Source organism: Xylocopa sonorina, chromosome 9, assembly GCF_050948175.1.
Source record: "Xylocopa sonorina isolate GNS202 chromosome 9, iyXylSono1_principal, whole genome shotgun sequence".
NCBI classification, from domain to species: domain Eukaryota; kingdom Metazoa; phylum Arthropoda; class Insecta; order Hymenoptera; family Apidae; genus Xylocopa; species Xylocopa sonorina.
The window spans coordinates 6,197,621-6,223,835 of NC_135201.1; the positions used below are offsets into that span (position 1 = coordinate 6,197,621).

The 26,215-nt window shown below is 44.9% G+C and overlaps 2 protein-coding genes across 2 annotated transcripts in view; both read left to right on the forward strand.

The window, feature by feature from the left end:
* The window catches only part of LOC143426611 (metabotropic glycine receptor), a 104,662-nt gene extending 78,481 nt beyond the window's left edge, over positions 1-26,181 (forward strand). Inside the window, exon 14 of the mRNA XM_076900188.1 lies at positions 26,029-26,181. The gene's annotated coding sequence lies outside the window, so the exon portion shown is untranslated. The remainder of the gene's footprint in view (positions 1-26,028) is intronic.
* On the forward strand, positions 23,411-25,641 carry LOC143426615 (uncharacterized; the record flags this gene model as incomplete). The annotated part of the gene is made up of 4 exons (XM_076900195.1): positions 23,411-23,492; positions 23,662-23,859; positions 24,433-24,641; positions 25,440-25,641. Coding segments are annotated over 4 exons (660 nt in total), but the record flags the coding sequence as incomplete, so codon positions are not given.
* Positions 26,182-26,215: the final 34 nt, after the last annotated feature.

Here is a 26,215-nt window from a genome sequence, read left to right on the forward strand (position 1 = left end):
TGACTGAGTTACATGAAGCAATGTGCTTTCTATTAGAACGCGCTCAGCTGTAGTTGTAGTGAAAAGGGACATTTAGAGCGCATGTTGAGACATGTTTGATCGAGTTGGTCCATTGTGGACCAAGTTTGGTCACGTTTGGAAGCTCTTGCATAGTATTGTTCTAAGATCGAGGCATACTAGAAGGTCTCTTCTGTGAGAAAAATTTAATAGGAGATACTCTGGATGAGAGGAAGATCCCTCTCCACAGGAAGATTGAATTTTTCATTCAATTATTCTTTATGTTCGAATGGAATCTGAGTTAGATTTAAATTCCTCTTGGATAAGCTGGAGCCAGATTCGGATTTGGTATCCGGTACGGATCGTGAGAACAGCTTTTACTCAGTCGATCGATGGAACATCCCGCCAGCTTCTTAGCGATGCGATCGCAGTGATCGCCGCATTTGAATTCAACGCGAGCGCCATACAACTCGAGCGCGAAATTAGCATCGACGATAAGTCATTGGCCCCGTAACGTGACTGCTCGGATCTATTATTTTCTTCGCCATCTTAGATCGCTGACGAAACCCAGCTGTTTCGTTGCACCGTCGATCCTCGTAAATCTGCAAGGACCCTCTCAGCATTCATTCGTGCGTCGTCCACCGTGGATTTTATCTCATATTTGATGGAATTCCTCGAAGATTCGATTAACAGTGGAAGAGAGGAGGGGACTACTAAAAATCGAGGGGAATTCTTGAACTTGGCTGCGACTCGAAAATTGTGAAGCCCATTTTTCATCGAACGGAATTCATCTAACGTGGCGAGTTCGAAGGGATCCCAGGAATTCTTGAAACTATTTCCATACTGGCGAATGTTACGCTCGTTGGGCTAACTAAAAGCAGTGTCGAACAGATGTTCAGAATCGTCTTGAAAGGGCTACCATCGCTTTTAATTTATGCGAGCAATTCGGTCCAAAATCACTGCATGCACGTTTCGTGTGCGACGAAATCGTCTTCAAAGTCATCATTTCGTATCTACCGCGAGAAAACTTTGTCTAGAAAACATTTAAATCGTGAAATCTTCAATTTTGCAAAATACGTCTATAATATTTCTTGAGGATAAGAAAGGAAGAGTAAATATAATAATTCCCTTATGGAGTTATTATTACGACTGTTTCGTCTGTTCACGCAGAGAGTATTTCTAAAAAAAAAAAAAAAAAACGAAGCGACGCTCGCCTGCAAAAGCACGACCGATTTCCACGAGAATAGACAATTCCCAACACTAACGATCGAATAAGAATGGTTAGCATCGCCCGCGGGATGGCTCGAGTTGATATTCAAAGGCGCGCCCATTAGAATCGCGCTCGACGGAGATATTCAACCGTTCTCGCGACGTTTCCACGGCTGGTAGCTTTCATAAACTTTCCGACACAGGTTGCATCCACCCTCTGGGACGCCATTCCAGCGGAGCAATAAATATTGATGGCATCGTTTAAGCCCGGACGGCTGAAAACGAAATGAAGTATGAAGGGGAGCAGGTTCAACTGGATTTACCATAAATCGTACGTGCCAAGGACTCGAAATCCTATCCGTAAGAAGGAAGGCTTCCCTTGCCTCCTGGATGAAGAAGCAATGGCTGAGTTGGACAAACGACGGCTTATTCCACTCCTTCTCTCTCTCTCTCTCTCTCTCTCTCTCTCTCTCTCTCTCTCTCTCTCTCTCTCTCTCTAGAGAGAGAGAGATCGCCTGCGAGATCAGGCTAATCTCTGCACGCTTGTTTCCTCTTGAATCGTCGCCAACAACCGTGTTCTTGAACGTTCGAGCTTGCTGAGCAATATTCACAGGAGAATTTCAACATTCAAGCTGTCAATTCCCATCGAAATAATTTTATCTCGACCTCGATGCGAAAATTCTCACGCAGACGGTTCGAAGAGATAGGAATCGCTGTCAGGAACAAACGAAGAGCTCGCGTTCACGATAACGAACAGTGGATGGGTACAGGGGGATGGAAACCAGGCTCTTGAGTCGCTGTATCGCGACGCGCCGCGGTTTGCCAGGCATTAGTCGTCGATACGGTAATTCACGTTGCCAGGGGCTCGCCTCGAGCATCCTGCGAGCTTCATCGACGTGCTCCAGCAAATTGCAATGAGACAGTACAACGCACCGCGTCGCACCCCGCTGTACCAATTATTAACAACGATTAACGTCGAATAGAATTCGCCGTACCATTGGAAATTCCATTAACCGAGCCATCGAGCCAGAATATTCCCGGTTAAATATAACCATTAGCAAGTACACTTGGCCAGGAAACAATGTGACAAAAAATTTCAATCAGCTGACGTTGGTATCCGTGAAATTACGAGCGCGTCTGACCATGCGTAGCGCTGAACCACTTGCCGCGAACGAACCGCGCTTCCCTCGCGGAGGATCGAGGTAAACGTTGGGTTAGGTCCGGTTAGATCGCTTGATCACGGCTGCGAGGCTTTCCCCGGTGAATTGAACAAATGGAGCGTGAATTTTCCCGGGGAAACACTTAATTATCGCGCGCCTTAATCCGTCGAACTGCGCAACAGCCAGACACGTTGCTTAATTGTTGGACGCCTGGCTTAATGCCGGGATCAAGCGGTTCGGCGGTAAACACGGGTATCTGGAAATTACACGGGATGTTATAAGCCTCGGAGCTCCGTCTTGGCGGAACGACGATACGCCTAGAGCCGCGTCGCGTTCAGAATCGCGGAGTCCTTCCCACCACGTTTCTGTTTCATCCACGGATTTGTGAGCCCCCGGGTTCGCTAAGTTTAAACGGAGAATTGTATCGAAACTCCGAAACCGGGACCAGAGGAGGGTGCCGTTTCGAAACTTCCGCCGCGAACTTCCGCGAGAAAAGTGAACATTTTAGTGGCTGCGTATATCTGGGAGACTTGGCACTGTGGTAACCCGAGGTAGCGCTATTAAGGGAAGCGTGGAAAACAGAGGGGTGGATTAAATAAGCGCTGGGTTACGTTAGGCTGGGTAACGCAGAAAACAGAGAGGAGGATTTGCAAATAAGGCTGTCAGACGTTTAAATTTCCGCTTTTTTAAAAGATATCTGCCATATTATGAAAATGGCAACGAGCTTCGGGTTTCAGGCAGCTCAAGTAAAGGGAGCGAAGTCAACAGACAAGTCTTACTCGGTGTGACACTGGCAGAAGCTGGAGAACTCGCTGTTAGTTGCCCCAGAAATTGGAAAACTTGCCAAGATGGGTCACGCTAAATTAGTTCTCTCCGATAACTATACATATATACGTATACGTATATATCAGATAAGGAGAGAAATTCGCCTTGCCAATTGTTTGCAGTAATAGATCGCCTGGATGCGTCTGGCCTGCTGGAAAGTCTATTTCCATAACGAACGCCGCTGCTTGTTAACGAGGGAAGTGGTGGGAACGTCACCTGACGACCGTGATATATCTATAGAAGTTTAATTACAACTGTCGACGCGGAAATTCGTCGCTCGGAAGTCCCCGTTTAGCGAATAAATCTCGCACTTGAGGACAAGGGACAATTAACCCCATCTGATCCCGAGGCATTCAGCGACGCGCGACGTACTCTGCGGCACCCTACAGCACCCTCAGATACTATCACACTCGCACTTTTTGCAAAAAGGATAGCAGAAATAATTCGGAAAAGGAAGAACCATAACTTAAGTAATTATCAAATTTGCAATCCAATCGAAAGTTTTAAAGTCCTGAAAAGGACTTGGAAAATTTCGACTGAATTGCAAATTACTTAAATCTACGCGCGTAGTCCTTAGCTTGATACCGTTTTCGAGAGACCGGTCTCTCGAAAACGTTACCAAGGGCCCAGGTCCACCAACGAGGAGGTGACTACGCAGGGACCCAACCCTATGTCCCTAATCCCATCCACCCTCCATTACATCTTTGTGTTCTCGGTACAGAAGGTACCGAGGACTGACTCTACTTCTCAATATCAAACAACCGGATTCCATAATGCATTCTCCAAAATCTAGCATAGATTTTAGAGATTGCAGTATGGACTTTGCGAAAGGGATGATTAGAAATGCCACTATCTTATCCAAAATGAAATTTGTAAAGTGAATCTACTAATACTTTAGAAAAATTAAAGTATTTTACGGTACGATATTTAAGATGAAATTAAGCTAAAGTTAAGAAAAAAAACTAATTTGAAGCAAGATGAAATTCGCGACGCGATCGAAACGAACAAGTACCAATAAACATGCGTTAGATTCTCGCGAGAGCATTCTAACCCGATGGTTCAGCACTAGTCACTAGGCGAACCGTACCCGACGCGAATCGCGAACAAGTTGTGCCACGTCTTACGTCGAAACAATTGATACCACGCTCTCCCCAATGGTGAATGCGGGTACCATCAAGAATTCAGCGAGACTTAGCAGTAGGACGCATTGCCCAACGACAAGAACGAACTTCGTAGACCGCCCCAAGTCGTCTTACAGCAGGTCCGAAGACCCCAGCGACACGGGGTAGGAGCTACTCGGAACGAACCCGCGTGAGCGCGTCCAATGTACTAAGCCTATACCCAAGTCGAGTACCCAACGGGCGTACCAATCGACAAGGGCTGCGAAATCTCAATGGGCTCCGAAAACCACATCAGTTTGATTGAGTATCGACTATTTCGCTGCGTGGAAATGGAAGTCTAAATCTCGAACGAATAAAAAAGAAAAGAAAAAAAAAATACGTGAAGCGATTTCACGTAACAGAAACTTAGAATACTCAAGGGAGAATATAACGCATGTTTATCGGTACTGACTACACGCGATTGTAGAATGGCCATTTCTCACTTCGGATAAGAAAATGTATTTCTTTACAATTTTGTTACAATTTAGTTACAATTAAATTACTTAAATCTAAGTGCTTATAACTAAGGACGCACGCATCCCACGGCGATCCATCGGCGATCCAGCTGTGATCCAGCGTCGAACGTAGAAATTGAAATGAAGAAGGAACGAAATGGATATCAAACCATCAAATGACGAGAAAAACAGAACATTCACGTGAAATAGTTGGAAAGAATTTTGGAAAAGATGGAACTCCAACGCACCAGAGATGCCATTTTCTCGTTTCCAAATGAAAAGAGAATAGTGAAACTCCTTTACAGAACAACCCTCCGTCGAGAACAAACACCACAGAGAGAAAAATAATGAAAATGATACCCAATGAACTGATTAACGACAACCATAATTATACTCGATTGAGATAAATTAGGGAAGACAGGATAGGAGGGATTCAGGTTACACAGTTATAATATTATATTATGTGAATGTACAAATATGTTCGTTAAAATTAACTTATACTATTTGCAATCCAACTTGAATGTTTCAAAGTCCTGAAAAGGACTTGAAAGATTTAAGTTGTACTGCAGAAGACTCGATACTAAAGGTACCAATTATTAAATTATACTAATCTATTGCAAAATTAATGAAATAATGGTTGAATAATGAAATAAATAAATGAAATAATGAAAGTAAATCTATGAAATCTTTATATGAAACAGAAGTTATAAATCGTAATCTTTTAACTAATTCGGGTACTTTTAGTATCGAGTTTACAACTATACTTATATCTACGTGCGTAGTCCTTAGCTTGATATCGTTTTCGAGAGACCGGTCTCTCGAAAACGTTACCAAGGGCCCAGGCCCACCACGTGGAGGTGACTACGCAGGGGCCCAATAATACATTTCTGAATAGTTAAATCTTTAATTTGTTCACTCACCAATTGGCAGACAATTGTCGTCATCACTGTCCACCCATGTCCACAATCATCCACCAGTATCCACTACACTTGGCCACACCACCGTCCACAATCATCTAGCATTGTCACTATCCTTGACCACTTCATCATCGTCCACCACTGTCCATAAACATGCACCAGTGTCCACTATTCATCGTCCACAATCGTCCACCACCGTTCACAATCGTCCATAATCGTCCACAATTGTCCACAATCGTCCACAATCGTCCACAATCGTCCACCACCGTCCACAATCATCCACCAGTGTCCACTACCCTTGGCCACTCCACCATCGTCCACCACCGTCCACAATCATCCACCAGTGTCCACTATCCTTGGCCACTCCACCATCGTCCACCATCGTCCACAATCATCCACCAGTGTCCACTACCCTTGTCCACTCCACCGTCCTCCACCATCGTCCACAATCATCCATCAGTGTCCACTACCCTTGGTTCTTCCACAGCTAGCCACCACCAGCAACCACCTCATCCCCATCCTGACCTTATCAGCTCGGCGTCCAAACAGCCAAAAGGACATGGACAGTCTCGCACTGCTTTTATACACCCGTTCCCACTATCGTCACCTCCCCCACTCTCCTGAAAGTCGCGAGTCATCAAAATCACTTTTCATAGTATATCAGCCCAAATTTTTTTAATTTTTATGTTTTTATCGTAATTTTACACTCTTTGCAACTTATCGCAGTAATGTACATGATTTTTTATATATTTTTCGCAATTTGAACCTACATTTATACCGTTGTAAGACAGTTTTCTATCAGTCATTGAATATTTTTCAGATTTGGATTCGAACTCGGCGCTTGGGATTTTCGATTCTAAATTTTCTATGGGATAGTGCCCCCAGTACACGAGTTATTAATTTTGCCCGTCTAGATTTGACATCCGGCACGCTGTGCGCTGTTTCAAGAGGCACACTGGGAGGTGAAAAATGGATGGTGCACGATTTGAATTGCTCTCCGCTAGGACACGTTCATGCCTGACTGGAGTTGCGTTGCACACGACAACGTATGCACCGTGTGGTGCACGTAGAACGGCGAACGATATTGTTCGTTGCATGGAAATGAGGGTGAATCTGAATAGATACGACGGTTCATTCTTACGAACGACAAACTATGAATTATTCGGTCTTGGTATTGCGTTTTGGGACATGCATTCGTGATATATCGTGCATTTGCTCGATCTCGTTCGAGGCAATTTACGACGACCAAGAAATGGTGAGAACTTTCGTGCACGGTACAAAGACACGCCAGTTTGAAACGTGTGCTGCTTTACTGATGTCTCGATTCGTATCCTAATAGAGTGTTCTTAAACTTTAGGCGTAACCTTTGGTTTCGAACTCTGCACTTTGGATTTTAGATTCCAAACTCTGAGCATTAGATCTTGGATCCCAAATTCTAAGCCTTAGATTTTCGATGCCAGATTCTCCAAGCCTTGAACTTTAGACTAAGAAACCACGAGTAGTATTATACAATACTATACAGACGCTTCACTGATTGTAACATTATCCAACACCACGTCAGAAATCCCAGGTCCATGAAATCCTCAGCCACAATATTTTCACGTGCCCTGTTATGCACATGCTTCCAAGTGGAGCATTATGTACAAATGTCAGCCACTTGAACGTGAACTTAAACTTGCCTCTAACTCCTTGCGGAAGTTTCAGCGGTGCCTACGAATGTTTCTGCGGACCCAATCGAGGCTGCGATCGATTTCACTGGAACTCGGCCAAAGTAACCGGTTGCCCGTGATCCCAGGCGGAAGTCGTCCAACAAACTGGACCGTGCTCGAACGTGATGACTGCGAGTCGACGGTAGCGGCGCGGCGGTGCTCCATGGACCAGTTTCCGGGGACATGTAACAAGCAGCGTAAATATCACCGGCCGCAAACTGGCCTTTGAGACCCAGCTCGCGTTTGTAACGATTTTCAGGGCGAATGTAAAATACCAGCGCGCGTAAATTCCATGGGACAAGCTGGCCAACATTCGCCAGTCTCCCAGGATAGGCAGGATACAATATTTTTTCAGCCCAAAATGCCGATTTCATGTTAGCGAGGCGTGCCAGTCGCGATTGATAGTTGCAATCGATGTTGTGTCTCGCGTGGAAAATTGCGGATCCATCATATTTTCTCGTTCTCCCCCTCTTTTTTTTTCAGTAGGTTCAATTTTCTAGTTTTATTTCCGGATTGGAGATGATTTATCGCTACTCTTCTGTTTTCCCCTTCGTGATCGAATTCCGCGAAAGTACGATTTTCGTGTTATTTCCTGCGGCTGATGGAATTGGGGACAACTGAACCAACTATCGTAACCGAGGGATTTGGTGTTTGAATTTTTTGCCGCTAGCCTCTAGTGACACTTTAATATTCTTTTTCTACCTCCCCTGACTACTGAATTTTAATCAACCGGTCACGTTATATATATTGTATTTTACCCTTTCCATGAACGAAAGAAGAATTACGACGCAGCCGTAGGTTAATATTCTTTGCTCGCTCCTCTTCCCGTGGCAACCGTGTTTCTCCGTTCTTCCTGAATACTGATTAACCCAGGCGCATCGTAATTGAAACGGTGTGCAATCACGAGTAAATCGTGAATTTGAAAATAGTTCGAGCGAATTGAAAAGCCAGGAGTGTCCCTGAGACCTCGAAATCCCTCACCAGCCCTCTTAACTACAGGAAGAACAAACCACGGTTCGTGTTCAACGCAACGCTGCGACTTCAACGCGAATTAATAGTGCTCTGTCACGAAACATTAACTCGAACAGCCGTGTCATCTTTCCCTACCCTGGTTTTCTTGCCTTTTGTAAAACGACTTTCCCATTTCGCCCCCTCGGCGCATAATAGACCTTCTGGCTTGTACCATTAATTATTTTCGCATTCGTTGCGGCAGCCTGATTTGCGGGGGAGAGCCCGCTCGATGCTCTGTTTACCAGTTTACGTAGCCGCTATTTCATTAAGCGGATTCGAGGGCATTTTCACTGTCTGGTAATTAATTGTCGGTGGAAGACATAGTCGAGGGACATTGTTTGTTTACGTTAACACGATGGAAAATTCCTTGGGAAATTCTTGCCCACTTTGTGCAACAATTTGTGAAAAGAAACAACAAGCGGTGGTGTTTATGAATTAATTAATTCATTTTGAACGCCATCGAACATTCTATCGTCACTTGCGTAACAGTGTTGGCATTAATTCAGCGAGGAAAGTTGGTGCTCGTGGTCCGTTAGATGATCCACCCTCGGAGATTGGTGGTCTCCTAACATGGCCGCTGTTACTGCCCCATTAAACGTTTAACTTGACAGTTTTCTCGGTCGTTAGGAGCATTACGCATTTAGATTAGTCGTTCAGCTCCTGGGAACTGTGAACCACGCCCCCCATGCTCTTTCCTTAACTGGAAGTAATCCTGCGCCTTAAAAATCGCCATACTTTCACAGGTATCGCCTCTAAGTGACGCTTCTCCTGTAAAAAGCCTTTCAGTCGATAAATAATTCCTTGTGCCTAGCGTATCGAGTGCTTTGCTGTCGAACTTCCGGCTTGGTACTTCTACAAAGTATAAAAAAGGTATCTGTGTGAATATTCAAGTTGAATATTTTATCTTTGACTCTCCTCGTTGAATCGATCAACCTGATCTCGCATAAACCGACGAAATAGGATTTGTAGTTGGCATTCTTTAATTATTTCTGGTAGACACCACGCGTGAAATGTCCTGTAGGGACGCACGATCGGCTAAGGATTGAAATTCACTCTGGAATCGCGAAATCGATTGACAGAGCGGCGTTTGAAGCGATTATTTGCCGGTGGTAACGAAAAAAACTCGACCGATTTCGATCCATTTGAAATTGATTAAGCGGCCCGCGATTTACATGTTGATTTCCCGGCTTGCTAATTGAACAACGGTCCGGATTTGTGTCCAGAGGCGTTGAGGCGCAAATCACCAAGCTGGCGCACGCACCACGCAGCCATGGAAATTAATTTCTAATTAACGTTGATTGAACGCGTGACACACATACGGGGGCGGCTGTGTGCGGTTACGTACAGATGTTCGTCTGACAATTGGACGGGAACTTTTCCAGGTCAGACCGAACTGCATTTTCTCCCGCGCGGACAATGGTCCAGAAGAATTAGCGTAGAGCCCAAAACTGAGCGAGAAATCCTTTTGTGCGATTGATTCGTGGCGCGGAAATGCCTGAATCCCCGTCGAACTTGAATCTCCAACGAAGAGAAAAAAAATGGCCAATAGGAAAAACGGTCGAAGGGCGAAATTATCGAAATCAGCGAAAGTTATGAGAATATCGCCAATGCCAGGAATGGTAAATGAGAAACGTAGATCCCTGACAACTGTCCCACGTAAATTTCCAACTTCTCTCGTTCTCTACCTTCGATTTTCCATTCTCCCTTTCCGTCGACCAACGGCGAGAAATTTCGTCTTCCAAGCTGGCGAACTGATTCACGAGTCAGGCTCCTTTTTTTTTACGGTGGCTCGAAGTAACTCGCTTTTGTTCACGTAATCTTATCCCCCACGTTCACGTGCCAAAAATTGACGATACGAGGGTGGAAAGTCCAGATGGAACGGGACCAGGGGGTTGGGAGTGTAAATCAACCTGCGACTCGTAAAAGTTCCTCGACGAATTCAAATGATCCACTTTCCACGACCAGGATCGTGCGAACTGAAACGAACGATGGATCGATCCACCCTTTTTCATCAATTCTTGGAGAGAAACTGCGTGTCCATTGAGCAAATCGTTCTACCAAATAACAGAGCGCGGTGGAAAATGTTCCAGGCACGTAGAAACGGAATTAAATTTCGTTGTTCGCGGACGACTATTTTTTTTTTTTTATTTTCTTGTCGTTTCTGTGCGCAACAAATTGGTCGCACTTACAGTTGAAAGCACAGAGGTTTGAGAGGGCAATTAAGAGTCCTTCGACACTGCGTCCCAGCTTTAATGAGCGCATCCCAAAATTGCAACTAAATTGCAAGCTCCATGCGTTCCCTCGACAAATGGCTTGCTTGAACTTTGTAAACAGTCCTGTTGCAAACTCGTTCGCAGCTGGAGAGGAAGCTCCAATTGTATATTCCTTCAAATTCCTCGCTGTTATTTGCAACTACTTTCTTGGCGCTTACTGAAATCCCTAAAATTTAATTACACACCAAGAAACTTGTCTTCTCCTCGAACAGAATCCTCGTAAGCAGCGTGGAAATGCTTAACACGAGAGTTTCCATCTCTTGGTATACAAAAATCCCTTTTTCCATCTCTATTGTTCTCTCTACTTTTTCATTTATTTCTAAAATAATGGGCGGAAAAACACATTCTTTCTGGTGATGAAAAACCTAACTGAGTAAGAGAGGAGATCTGAACCACGGACCATTTAAATGGAAACCAGATATATTGCCATTACCCATGCTGCCATGTATCTTCCTCTTTCCTTATGTTTTTTTCGAACATATTGTCACGCCATACGATAATAGAAAATCCTATATATTCAACAGTTTCAATCTCCTAATAAAAAAAAGAGAAAAGACACCTTCAAAAATAAAATATACACTGAAATTTAATAAATGTGTGAAACATCAAATTTCACATTCTTTTTCTCTCGTCTCGGTTGAACGAACCTTCTGTGATTAACATTTTCCATCTGAAAATGTCTCTGTCGAGAAGAGGAACGGCGCAATCGCGTTTGAACGAAACACAATTTCCTTTGCCCGCGCCTGAACCTCGAACTCTCCCTGTTGAATTTCGCTCACTGGGGTATTTGCGGCAAAATAGCCTGGAACTTCTCCAGGATGTCGTTGCAAAAGGCTCCGAAGCCGGGGACAGTTTGGTTTATGTACCACCTCGTAGTCATCGGGCAGATGAGAATAATAGCGATCGCGGCGATAGTCAGCGGCGCCAGGACCGATCGTATCATCTGAGCATCGTTACGCAATAATCATTAAAAGAAATTGCCTCGCTGCAAACGGGCTTGGTGAATGTTAAATTGTGACCGTCACGCTTGCAATTGTTTCTTCGTTAAAAAAAGGAAAAGGAAAAAGGAAACGAAACGAAACACTGGAAACATTTCTGAATTAATTAATTAGGAACAAGTTTTCGTTGGTATCGTAATAATTAACCAGAAACGTATAATTGGGACGTTTGTCGAATGTGTGCGTAAACAAAATTGGGGAGTATGCGGTGAATTAAAAGGGGGGGATGTAATTAAGGGAAATTGAAGGATGCACTTTTCGTAATAGAAGAAATGGAGATTGATGAGGTATGCTTACGGACGAAATCCAGGATACTATTAACCACCCTAACAACACTGTTCCAGCCGTGTTCAAATATGGAGTGTACCGTGGATGCAGGACATATTCCAGCCAGGGAAATTTACCCCTTAAATCTGTCAGAATAACCTCGAGCTGCATGAAAAATTGATCGACAATAAAACACACTGTATTACGCTTGAATCAACTTGTGCATACACGGATGCACGCAATATGATTATAATAATTGATTAAACGTTCTTCTAGCAAGTGGAATTCCAGAGTTGGAAATTTAAGTGAATATTAATCGCCGAATGAATCTTTATCTGTTTTGGAACGCTCCAATAATTTTTTAAAAGGATTCTGTTTTTAAAATTAATATGCATATATACTCACGTTCATTTTTGGCTAATTGTATTCGCTTTAGAAGAATTTATCACGTTTCAAAAGCTACCATAATCCAGGAAAATGTTTTCATCCCCACTTCATATTACGTTGCACAGTCCACTGTCAACCAACTATTAATTAACCTATTTCTCGTTCACTCTCAAGTTCGAAAATGTCAAGTGAAATATCGATTTCATTTTGGGAACAAAAAATTTGCTGAACTTTTAATTAATGAAATAGTGGAAATAAAATTCTACGGTTAACTCTCGCGAGGTATATATTACATATTTTTTGTTTCTTTACCTCGAGCACTACAGGGCTTCCATCTTTCCCTTTTCATCAAGGAATAAAAAAAGATGGGAAATTTCTTCCCCTAACGCAAAACTGTAAAATAATTTAATTAACGAAAGAAAAAAAAAATGAATGACGTTGAATGAGCTTCGTGTACAAAATAAAAGGAACGTGGAAATATTTGCATTTTCGAAAAGGGGATAAACACACGCACTGCTACCTTTTCTAACGGGAAGGAAAATATTTAAGAACATTTCGCTTTTATGGCTTTTTTTAAGAGTATATTTAACAAATTTATTCGAGGGCTGCGGAGGTGCGGAGAATTTCTGGGCTGAAATAATGAAGAGGAGTTTTAAACATTATAGAGAGAAGAGCTTAATCAAATTGGAGGGTTGCAAATGTTTGAATTTTTCGTTAAATTTCGTTACTTCTTTCTCTTGTTAATAAAAGTTAAATTAAAGGCGGGGGCAATTTAATTTACGATGAAAAATAATTAGTAGCCCTCTCTTGCAACAAATCTAATTATCCGCTAGCACGAAAACAACGTATTAAAACTGGAAGTCATACTCCAGCCGCACGATTCGAATATTAAACTTCCAAATTAAGCTATTAATAACTGGGAGGCATGAATTTTGCTTGAAACGTAGAGTTAAAAAATCAATGCGAACTTCCTGCCACCGTTGGTAATAGAAAATCGAGAGATGAGATAAAAATATAGATGAAACACTTTCCATTTATTTCGTAATGATATTATCTACGATTAATCTGATTCTATCTCAACTCGCTTCCTGTCTTTAACAGACAGGAAAACATTCTAAAAACGAGGATCCTAAAAAACACTCCAAAAATTTCCAATTATCATCAACTGTCACACGGTAATCCTATGGCTTGGGGTCAGGTGGAAATCGACGTGCTTTTAATTGAAATTTCGCGCGGGAAATTAATTATCACCGGCTGACAAGATTCCAAGCTTGGCCATGGATCAGCGTGAATTTTTCCTGGAATTTTTATTACAAAGAAAACGTTCTACCGGATTAGGAAGCACCTTAAATCCATATATTAGATTCCCTTTGAAATGCAAGAAAAAATTAATGATTTCTCATTTCGGACAGATTCAATTGATGTATCCAATTAGAAATACGTGTAATCCCAGTTGCCATTTTGCTAAACAACCATCGAAAATGGCTGAAACTTACCATAATGGCGCTTAACTAATTCATAAACTTTTCTACAATCTATTGATGTTAGGTTCGACCATAAAACCAGCAGCTACAAGAGATGTACGTGTATATTTCAAATCAAACTGACAATTTTCAAATAATCGGACGGTAACCACTTCCTGGGATTCTTCTGGACATTTTCAGGCACACTGTCGCCATTATTCTGCCGCTGCCTGAACGGAACTAGCTTCTGTGGGTACTTGGTTGCCATTACTTTCATCAGTCAGAGAGAAATAGACCTCCTCATCGGTCCTAGAGAGACTAGACTTTGTTCCCTCTCCACTTAGAGAGGATCCTGACTTTGTCTCCTCTCCATTTTGTGAGAGACTACACTTTGTTTCCTCTGCATTTAGAGAGGCACCAGTCTTTGTCTCTTCTCCATTTCGTGAGAGACTAGACTTTGTTCCCTCTCCACTTAGAGAGGAACCAGACTTTGTCTCCTCTCCATTTTGCGAGAGACTACACTTTGTTTCCTCTGCATTTAGAGAGGAACCAATCTTTGTCTCTTCTCCATTTCGTGAGAGGCTAGACTTCGTTTCCTCTCCATTGTCCATTCTCAAGGGATACGTTTCCTTCACCAATCCGGGTATTTCGCTTCTAACATAAGGCACGTACGGTTGTCGCAAGTTTATTTCAATTGTAACTTCCGGTTCTGGCATCGCAGGAGGCTCCTCCTCGCACGGTTCGGTACAGATTCTCAAGTTGATCAACAGCGCTCTAGTCTGGCCCGCTCCAAACTGCGGACAACCAGGTATGGGACATTAACTGGCCATGGGCTTTCTGGCCCTGCCTCTTACTTGCCTTTTATGGATACGTTTTAATCGGATATAAAATTTTTATTATTCAATCAAAGGATACAGGAATTTCGTACGCTCCTGGATTTAAGATCCAAGATCGAGAGGATGCAACGGTGCGTTAGTCGGAGCCAGCGTCAAGGATGGCACGCGGATATAAGAAGTTACTCGCGGGCGATGAATTTCAGAAGGGGAGCATGAAATAGGTGATCTAATTTTCCCGAATAACTCGTGCGATGAGATCGTACGACGACGTTGGATTACGAAATCGTGTAATAACCTAATATTTTAGCTCGCTTCCCTCGGTCCCGAGGGCAGAGAGCACTCCATTTTCTCTAACGTTCGCAAACTGCACACGACAAACCAGTCCGCGAATGTTCAACGCGACTAATTAATTTCGTCTACGTTCACGGACCTCCTATTTCATCTGAACGTGATACCCTCTCTCTGACGTTTTTTAAAGATTAGTCTTCGTTTAATTAGCCTCCAATAATTAGTCTTCGTCTAATTAGTCTCCAATAATTTGTCTCCAGACTCGAGATTCGTATCAAAGGATACTTTCTAGTGGGTCCCAGGGCCTTTTACCCTAGCACACCATTTGGATACTCACAATGACCAATCTGCCTGATGCGTGTAGCATAAAAATAGTAATCGGATACACCAGGTTGAGGGTCAGCTCCATAAAATACAACACCGCGGCTACAGCAACTAGGAAGCCCGTTAACATCAACAGCACCACGAACTGGAACAGGCTGGTCACCGCCTACGATATGGAATTCCATTTAGCAAGCACAATAGCACGAGGACGTTTTCAAAATATTATAAGAATACGAGGTTCTCCAAATATTTATCATTTCTGGGATCGTTCATCGGATGAACGAGATACGATACGATTCATTTCGAATAGCGAACATGGCGACCAAGTTTAACTGTTCTCCATCGTTCAAAATGCAGATTTTCTCAGGCTAGAATTTGCCTGAAACCCAGCAAACTTTAAACAGACAGCAAACATAACCCAACAGCGCTAATTATCGCGGTCAAACTTTGCCCAATCTCCAGACGAAAACACCTCTGCTTGGTCGCGCACGTTTTATCGAACCAATCCAATAAGGACGGGCAACGCGATCCATCCGGTGTGTAAGGAACGATTCTAACGCAGAAAAGCGACATGTCGTGTCCGGAAATGTGCGGCAGAGAGCGGATGGAAGAAGCGGACCGGTGGCTTCCGTCGATTTCATGGATAAAACGTCGACCTCGAATTCATTCCGTGGAGTTGGACCGCGACGAAGCTACATCCTCCTCGCCGTTTCCTGTTCGCCGCGGGAAAGAAAATAAGGTGGCCTGGCCAAGGGGAACGGGTTGGAAATTGTATTCCGATGTTCACGCGGCTACACCCGCACGGTGGATGACGCTCGACGACGCCTCGCTGAAGAGAAAATGCTGCGGCGAAACAAGAGAAACGGAAACCCGCAGCGCTGGTGTTTGGGTTCAATCTTCAGACCGTTGAACCGCGCCAGCGGCACGGTTTATCTTCGGAACAGCCAACCGAAGTTAGCAGTCGACTTTCAACACTCGAAACGACTCTCGAGTTACCACTGTTTGCACCCCTACGACGTGCGAGACGCGGACTTGAGCGACGCCATGTTGGTCTGGTAACTAAAACGGCACCATGAGAAGATTAGTTGTAAATCTGTCGTACGATTTCTTTCACTCATTCGAATGTCTTTGGTTCTGCTTCCAGGACGGGACCAATGAAATTTCTGCCATTTCCGGTTGTGGCCTCCGCAATTTCCGGTCCACTCCTCAGCGTAATGGACAGATAGAGGTATGCGGTTACATATTGCCTAGGATATTGATAATTTCCTTGCGAACTGATTGATCAAGTCACTCGAGATGTCATACGACTGTTCGTCTAATTTCGAAATCTTTTTACAATTATCGTGGATATTTTTTAAAATTGGTGTTTTCAATTTTTCGTTTTTATTTAGAATTAATAATATCGTTTACTTTACGAACGTATGCGTTTGGTTGACCGATATCGAGCAGTTTTTCCTCGAGAGAAATAGATGAGGACCGGTTCCCTCTCGCTGCACAAGGTGCACAGTAGCTTATTCATCGTGGTCATGAATAATAAACGCAGATAGGAACGATTCCGCGGTGGCGTTATGAACGTTCGCTTGTTAAGTTTATTTCACGTCGTAATTACACAACGGGGGAACAATATAAATGTAAATGAACATGTAAATCGAAGTAAGACTTTGTTCGACCGGCAATAAACGGGGTAAGAACCAAGCCTTTGTGCCGAGGTACGAGGGAATGACTCGAAAATGTTTATCGGACTATCAAGACGGTCCTTTTAATTTACAATCGCCGCCTGACTTGGCGATAAATTAATCTGTCGTACCCGACAGCGGTATTTTTGGTAAAATCCCGTTCGCGCTCGAAATGTAAAATAGATTGGGATCGCTGAAATTGGTGCGTACAGAGGAGGACACGGGGATCGTCGACATTTCCGTAATTGCGCCGACAACGTTTCTGCATTAGACCCCGAGACAGCGGGTGATACGATTGAACCGTGAATTTAACGCCAGACCGGGGCACAGTAGTCGAGGACAGAAATAACCGGCGGATACTCTCGCGACACCCCATCTATAAGCCTGACAGCTGGACAAAAGACTGCGTTCGCGAGCAGCACGTTCAGATATACGTTCACGCCGTTGGCGGATGTGTACCCGTCGTAACCTTCGAAGTCCAGATGAACCTTTAAATTTCTCAGTCGACTGTCAACATCGCGTAGGAAGCATTCTTAGCCCTGGGACCAGAGCCATGGGCGCTCAAAATTCGAAGAGGTTCGTCCAACCGTTCACCAATCATTCACGATCGATCACAATTTTTTATCACTCGTCGTCACGTTTTACTTTTACTAATCAATTGTTCGCGATTTCGATAAGAACGATTGGTTACTTAGAATCACTTCGATTCGTGTCTATATGGGATTATTAGTGGCTCCAATGAGAGTTAAAATGTAAAGTTCTTTAACAGCTCCGCTGGAGGAGTCACAGTCCGCTCCATTGGACGCCACGTGATAAATCGCCGGTGATTCGCCGGCGAAATCTGCTGAGCACCGTTCTCAGCGATGTAAGTGATTCCAAACACTCGTCAAGTTGGTAAATGGGCTTTCCTCGAAGCTGTCGGTCTGACAAATTATGACGCGGTTCGTTCGAAACCAATTGCTCGGAAAGAAACTCGATTAGAAGCTCGATTTAGGGCGAGATGGATAGGTTGGATTTGGTATGGAGAGAGGCTGCTGACATGACTCGCAAAAAGGAAACTCGATTCAAGTGAACACGCTTTTTATTCACGCATGCTGCATATTGCTTTCGAAACTTTATATTAACCCCAGACTGCGATTAATCTATCAATCCCAATATTGTAGAGCTTTTAATCATCCCTCGCTTACATAGGCTCTCCCATCAAGTGTGCTTTGTGTCTCACAAGATGCATATGCGGCTGAGCTATCATGTTGGACCTTATAACGCCAACACCTTGCGGTTTGCAGTTGCACTGCAGTATCGATTGCTGGCATTGGTGGCAATGGGGCACCTTCACGTAGGTAGACAATGGCTGCATCTCTGGCATCATCATAACATGCGACTTCTGTGGGACCACCATCACTTGTTCCTTGTAGACAGGCACGATCACCTTCTCTTTCTCCACCTTGGTGGTAACCACCTTCTCTGATTTCGACTCAGGTTTCACGATCTCCTCCTTCTGAACGACAGTCTCCACTTCTGGAGTTAGTTCAGTCTTCGTTTCCGGTGCAGACTGAATGATGTTCACGTTGGTACTCGGGCATGGTTGCTGTTGTTGGGCAACCTCCACGTTGTAGGCTTGGGGTTGCTGATAGAACACAGAAGGCTGTGAAGCCTGTGGACCCTGGAACGTGTTCACCATCTGAATCGGTTGTGGGACCTGGCCAGCGCTCGTCATCTGAGCTGGCTGCGGAGACTGGATCGTGTTCATCAGTTGAGCAGACTGTGGAGCTGCCTGCGGAGACTGGATCGTGTTCATCAACTGAGCGGACTGTGAAGCTGGCTGGAGGTTCATTGTTGGAAGCGATTGTGGGACCTGGCCGGCGCTCATCGTCTGAACTGACTGCGAAGACTGCATCGTGTTCACCTGTTGAGCAGACTGTGGAACTGGTAGGAGGTTCATCGTTGGTAGCGATTGTGGGACCTGGCCGGCGCTTATCATCTGAGCTTGCTGCGGAGACTGGATCGTGTTCACCAGTTGAGCAGACTGTGAAACTGGCTGGAGGTTCATCGTTTGAAGCGGTTGGATGCTGAACGCCTGAACGGTTTGAGGAGCCTGCTGGACGTTCAATGCCTGGACTGAAGGCAACGCAGCGGACTGCATGCTGAGCGTTTGGACAGGCTGTGGTCCAGTGTGGATGGTGAGGGCTTGAACAGGCTGTGATCCAGTCTGGATGCTGAGGGCTTGAACAGGCTGGAGAGCTCCTTGACTGGTGTACGCCTGCGTCTGAGGAAATAGATTAGAGGACTCCAAACAGAGTATGGACTTCTTCGATCTGTCCGCCTCATCGCCAGCTTCTTCGATCTTCAGATTCTCGTCCTTCAACGACTTCTCCGCTGGAAGGGCCTGGGCCAGTGCCAGACCCAGTAATAGAAGCTCGAAACAGCGCATTTTTTCTCTTCGAATACTTTGAACCTCTTCGTTCTTCGATGTCGAAGTGTGAAGATTTTGGCGACGATTCCAGCTTTTAAAGGAATCCTCGATCCGTTTGATTAGGAAATCACGCACACGCCGTAATGACCAACGCTGCTGACCACGCAGAATTTCGTCCTCATCGAGTTACTTGTTGACATTGTTGGTTCCACCGAACGACGCACATGTCAATGCGTAAAGTAATTGCATATGCTATCGTTTCGATTGTTAATAGTGGTATCGACGTGTTACAACCGAGCATACATCGTCCAGAAACGGATTCTCTATAATTAACGTTGTTGTGTTATTCCGATGAATAATTATTATCATCGAACTCTCTGTGCGATTGTTGTAGGAAGTAATTTCATAGCTTGTTGATGCAGGAATATAACAAGAATCGAATGTTTTGTATTTACGTCCCTGTCAGCAGTACAGTGAATATTATCGTTACGAAATTTGCACAAATTATTTATAAAATTGGTGTATATTAAAAAACAAATATGTAGTGGCACCGTTCTGCTGACCGTTCGTTTTCCAGTTACGAAATAGTGCATATCGGGAGCGCGAACGCGCGCTCATGTTGAGTCACGGCCAATGTTAAAGTTAATCTCAATCTGTTTAACGATTCCCTTCGGGATTCTTTCATTCTCGAACTGTTTCCTCTCCAGCCATTCATGGGATACATTTTAATCCCCAGAGAGCGCGCTTTTCACCACGGACCGCTATAATTCTTCTTATCTTCCCTGATTAGAGCACGTTGGTGCAACAGTTTCGCCGGAAGCACGTATGCAGCCATTTTCAAGCGGGGAATACTCTTATCTCGAGCCCCGTTAAAGTATACGATTTCGAGTGTCTGATCAGTTAACGATACAAGACACTTGAAGCCTCTTGGTAAAAAAGCTCCTCCTTTCACCTACGTTTAACGTATCAAGGTGAATCTCGCCACTCTGTAGTAAAGAACAATTGGAAAATGTTACATTTTCCCATAACTTCCATTCAGATTAGGTTGTTCCCCTCGATCGCGACGCGAAGTTCGTACACACCTCGTTCGATTGGAAATAATTATTTCCGGTGAAAATACTTCATAACTTTGTCAGTCTATTCGAAATCTTAACTATGTAATTAGACTTACTAGTCGACATAAAAATTCTGTCGTCAATATATTTCGAAATCAAGGCCTTCTTCCGTATCTAGAAATTTTACCCAGGCAGAAATCGGATTGAATATTCATGCCCTCTTTCGCAAAGGAAGCTCGCGTGGAAAAACAACGAGCGAATGAAACATTTTATTTACAAAGGACGAACGTACCGCGTCCGTCTCTCGCATTTGTTATTTCAATTATGGAAATTGATACAGGGGACAGTTTTCTCTCATAAAAATTTATTTCTCCAAAGCATCTGTCGAAGGGTTACAGTCACAAGAATCAGTACAGGTACAATCAATTCCACAACAGTGAGTGTTTAGGCTGGCAATTATCATTCCCAGTTAATTAGCCGACGATTATAGGCTGTTGCGGGGTCGTGGCCTCCAATACCACAGATTGAGGAGTTCTCTCGTTGACCACCAATTGAGACTGCGAGACATCTCCAATCGAGGATCCATCGGAAGTTTTGCCCTCGTCTCGACCATTCCTTTGCCCAATATTCTCCCCCAGCTTCTGACTAAGATCAAAACGACCGCCATTTCTATTACTGTCATTCGTTTCCACAACCACTCTCATCTGATTGCCATTCTCTTCGCCCTTGATTGCACCGCGTCCGCCAGCTTGCTGTCTTTTCTGCTCCTCCAACCAATTCTGCAATCTGCTGCTATTAGCAACCCCATTAACCCCTTTACCATACTTCTGCATGGTCCTAAACACGTTCGAATCCGATGGCAGGCTGTAAGAACCGTGACGATTATACTTAACTTCCGGCGGATTGATCATCTTAACGTGTTCAAGTTGATTCTTCCGAGGCCTTAAAAATTGGTCTCTCTCCTGCGTTTGTATACTTGCTGGACCTGTTCCGTAGGTAATCTGTCCTCTGAAGTGCTCGAGCATGGGATTGCTCTGTTCGAACGAGTCGTCGAGATACCTGTCGGTCCTGTACACTGGCCTAAACTCCCTATTGGACTCCCTGTACAGGCTCGAGTACCTCTTCGTGTCGTCAAAGTAAGGTTCATTGACGGACTGGCTGTAATCGCTGTATCCGTTGTCTGATACCAGATTCGATTGGCTTCTGATCGGGTCGTAGAAGCTGGGTCTTCTGTACGGTGTCTTGATCGAGGGTCTAGGGAATGGTATGCGAGGTTGGACAGGCGGGACGAAGCCACTTATACCCGGAAGAGGGGCGGTCTGTGCAGGAGCCATGTCAAAATCGAGGTCTCGCCCGATCGTGAAGAGATTCTCGCGTCTAACGGCACCTTCGGGTCTGGCGAATCCTGGGCTTCCTCTGCCTCCAGAGGCTCCGTTGTATCGACTGGTGTATGGGTCTGTGTACGGGTTCTCGTATGGACTACTGCGTAGGGGTGGGTAAAAGTTGGGTTTCGCTCGATACGGCTGACTGACTTGCCAAGGATCGATTTCTGGCTCGAATTCAGGATACAACCCTCTTCTGGGTGGCCTGTCCCTGGAGGCAATAATTCAATATTCATTATTCCGTGAGATATCGCTGGAAAATTGATGGAAGATGAACGGGTGCCAGAAATGGCGAAGGGTTCGTGTTCTCACCAGGACACCAGGGCGTCGGGCCGTTCACGTCGGCAAGAGGGACAGGTAGCATGCCTGAAACGCCTCGTCTGGTCCCAACTGTGAAACTGCGGCGATCCGTGGATCGCGTTCACCAGCAGCCAGAGCAGAGCGAACGCTCGAAAGTTTCGCTCGAACATGTTATATGGTTATCGAAAGCAAAGCCGATCGCCGCCTTTTTATAAGCTACACGCCCAACAAGGACGTGTTTCCTCCGCGTTGCATCAGAACCGTCTGTGTTTCCTTTACGTAGCCGGAAGTGAGTTCGTCCGTCGGCCGCTGGCTATCTTTCTCTACTGATTCCGCTGAATCGCGTCGTGATTCTAACCTTGATCCACTTCCCCGCGCAATTGTTGATGCAGCAAAACGGAGCGTAAAAGCTTTTTTACGCGAGTAACGGAGAACGGTAGTAGAAAAATGAACGATTTTTTTTTTACCCAATGACCGATCGCGTTGCGGATCGCAGCTACGCGGACGCGAAAGGGAACGGAGTGAAAATAATCAGAAAACAGTGATGCATGCGGTGTCAGCGGGCGTAAAATAATAATAAATAACGCGATACATCGTTGTTGCGAGAGGCGCGCACCAGTTACCCAAGCGCTGACTAAAGTTTCCCCGTGAAATACGCGAGGTGCCTCCGTTCCTCGTCCCACGCATATTTGCCCCGAACTGCGCTTTGTACACGCAGAACAATTACACTAATTACTGTTTACCGTCGCCCAATTACACGTGCGACTGTCGCATTCATAACTGTACCCCTCGCCTTTCCGCGCGCGCGAGACACTCCTACCTTTTTCAGTCGATACTTCGACTCGCTTCGGAACTCCCGCACCTTTTTCGAACGCGTCACTTTTGCCTCCCATTCGTTCGAATTAAACTCCTGGCGAGCCAACCGGCACGCGAGGCAACCTTCCGCGATCCCCTCGAATTTTCAGTCGGGATAAAGTAACGTGCGCGCACGAATCAGAAGATGAAAGGATCGCGGAAATGAAAAAAAAAATGCGAAAGGCAGGAATTTAAAGGAAAATGTCGTCCATGGTGGTCGACGAACAGCGCAACGCGTTGATACGAGAGATGTTTGCGGTTGCAGAATTTTCGCTAATGCTCTCGGGGATTGTTGCAGGTATAAACTGCTGGTAAAAGGCTTTTGAATGAATTCGTTATAAATCACCGTGTGGACTGGCTTTGCGCAAACCCCCAGTCGATACAGCGTTCGCTGTCTACTTTTTTCAGCCACACGCTGCGATAAAAATGCTCACCCAGTGAACGTTTCTTTTCAGGCAAGACACAGACGATGATATAATATCGAAGAAATCGCTGCAGGCGGTCAAGCTGATCATCAATTTCCTGAAGGAACGTAAGGAGTCTTAGTCGAAGAACAAGTATTTTTTCTATCCCCACGATCCATCGTAGAAATCAGAAAAACGTTTAGATATATGTATCTTTAATTTTTCTTTCGCTAAACGTCTTACCGTTAAACGATCATTGGACAAGAAATACCGCTGGACTGACTTTTTTCATTCAAGATGCCAGGGAGGAAGGTTTATTTCGACGCGCGGGCCGTCGCGATCTCCGAAGAAGAATATTAAATTCGCTGAAGAAAGGGGAAAAACCTCATTTGGGCAACAATAACGTGGCCCTGGAATGCGCGGCGGCGTTGCAGCTTTTCCTGAGCCATTTGAAAAAACCGGTGATGCCTCAACACATCCAGCAACTCCTCTTGGGTACTTTTAACCAGACGACTTTTCGTACAAATTTATGCCTCAATCGTCCCTCCGCCCCGAGTTCCTTTTTCATTATACCAGCGAAGATTATTATAATAGCTCGCGACCCCTGGAATCCCGGTGCGATTAAATTAGCCGATTAACATAACAAATTTCTGGCCGCGTATCGTGCGCGTTTGCAATTCACCGAAACGACTCGCGTCGTTCATAAAATTAACAGGTTTGCACGGCGGCACGTTAAGTAATAATCCTGTATGTTACCTAACCGCAGATATTTGCAAACGTTATGATTGCCCTCGCATTTCCCCTCTGACACGTTTTCAAATAACCGAGCGCAGTTTCGATACGACACCAGCGCACACGGACGTGGAGGATGACACACGTGCGCGCGTAATAGTTGAACCAACTAGTAAACATGATAAATTAAACGATCGATCAACCCTCTGAAGGCAGAATCGTCCAGTCGACACGGTCAATAGTCGCGATACAATAGTCCCCTCTAGAAAACCATTAACAGACGCGCCTGTGCGCCCCTCGAGCGTCGTTTAAAAATAGTGGTTTTATGTGGACCAGCTGACAATCCGGGAGTGACTACTCGCATGATCGCCACGGATGCACTTGGGCTAATACGACAGGACGTTGGAGGCCGACACGGTGAACTATTAGCTGGTCTGCTCGATCTGCTGAGACACTTGACTCTATCCGGGCCACCGTCTGAAAGATCGGAACTCCGTGGCTCGCCGCTTCCGATAGCGCTGCTTCCGGTCTTCTTCACTCTGACGGTAAATACCCGCAAGGTCCTCTAAACCTACTCGACCGTGGCTGATCGATATTGATCAGCTGTGTATCGCTCGACTTACCACTCGACTATCGCGATTTAATGGTAATTCCCAAGGGAAAGAGTCCGATGGCATACGCGGCACGCGTCGCGAATGGTTGAAGGGGGAAAGGGGAATAGCAGTGGTACAACGATGATCCGAAAAGGGGAGGCCTAACCGCAGCAGTGGCGCGTGCCGTGGCAACTCGCAAACGGGCAGCCAACGTCAAATAGATCTGGGATCAAAGGGCACCCGCTGCAATTCGCTTCGCAGCTTGTACAGGACGGAGCAAGAAGAATCGCCACTTTAAATTATCGTTACTATTGTAATGGAACAGTTCGAGGCGACTTGAACGGTAAAACATTGTTCAGAATTCTACGTGAAATTCTACCCTGGCTATCTTTCTTCCTGCGCTGTCCTGCATGAACGTTTCGAGGGTTGAAAGGGAAATTGGACTGTCGGTTTCTTTGCGTAAGCGGTCACTTTAGCGATTTCAAGCGTATGCGCAAGGTTAATGAATGGTGACTTGGGAGCGGTAATTTTTCTTGTTACGTGGAAATTAAAGCAATAAGGGTAGCAACGCGGTGAATCGCGATTCATTAGAGAACCACAGGATATGTACCCCGGGTCCTCTTCGACCCAGTTGCGCCCTCGTCTCTTGAACAAACACGCTTCCTAGTTTCGAGGCAAACACCGCGCGAACGAATCCGCGATGCAGATCGACACCGTATCTGAACTCTGATCGATTGTTCGCCGTTACAGCCGGCTGACCTGGTAAAATGGAAGCAAGTAGCCGCCAGATTCAGCGAATTAATTACAGAGGCCCCGGAGCAACTGCAGCTGAATGAAAATCGATCGTATGAAATAGAATCAACGAGGCTCCCCAACGGAAACACGGACAACGTAAGAAGTAGAAACTTCCTTATGGTCTAGAGAGATTCAATTATAAAAAGCCGCACGCCAAAGACGCCGCGTCCCTTTATCCGCTAAACGTGTACTCTTTTCATGGGGAACGAAATATATAAAAAAAAAGGGGAAAAACGGAGAAACCAACTCTTTTGCGTTGCCAACAAACAAGCTAACAAGATTACGGGGAATCTTCTTGCTCCGTTCCACCTTTGAAATGAAATTTGCAACGCGTTCACCAGCGTTCACTTTTTTTTTCTCGTACCATTCGTCCCTCAAATCGGATACTTCCGGATGCCAACCATGATGGATGGAACAGAACGAGATAGTGGTTGTCGTGGAAAATCTTTTTTCCAGGATAAATATCAAAGTGGAAAATCTCGTTGCTCGAGAGAGTCGTGATTTTAATAAGAGATCCACGCAAATGTGCTTTTTATCGTTTTAGGGCAGGTTGGAGAGATAACTGGGATTCTTGCTGTGCCATTGCATGGTCCACCAGCGAGTAGACTTCATCCAGCAATTACCAATTCGAATCGATAACACCTGGTATTAAGTGGTATTAATGTAAATGCAATTCTTTCGTATAAATGTAACAGAACCACCCAAATTTCCCGCACTCCCATCCCCGCGTT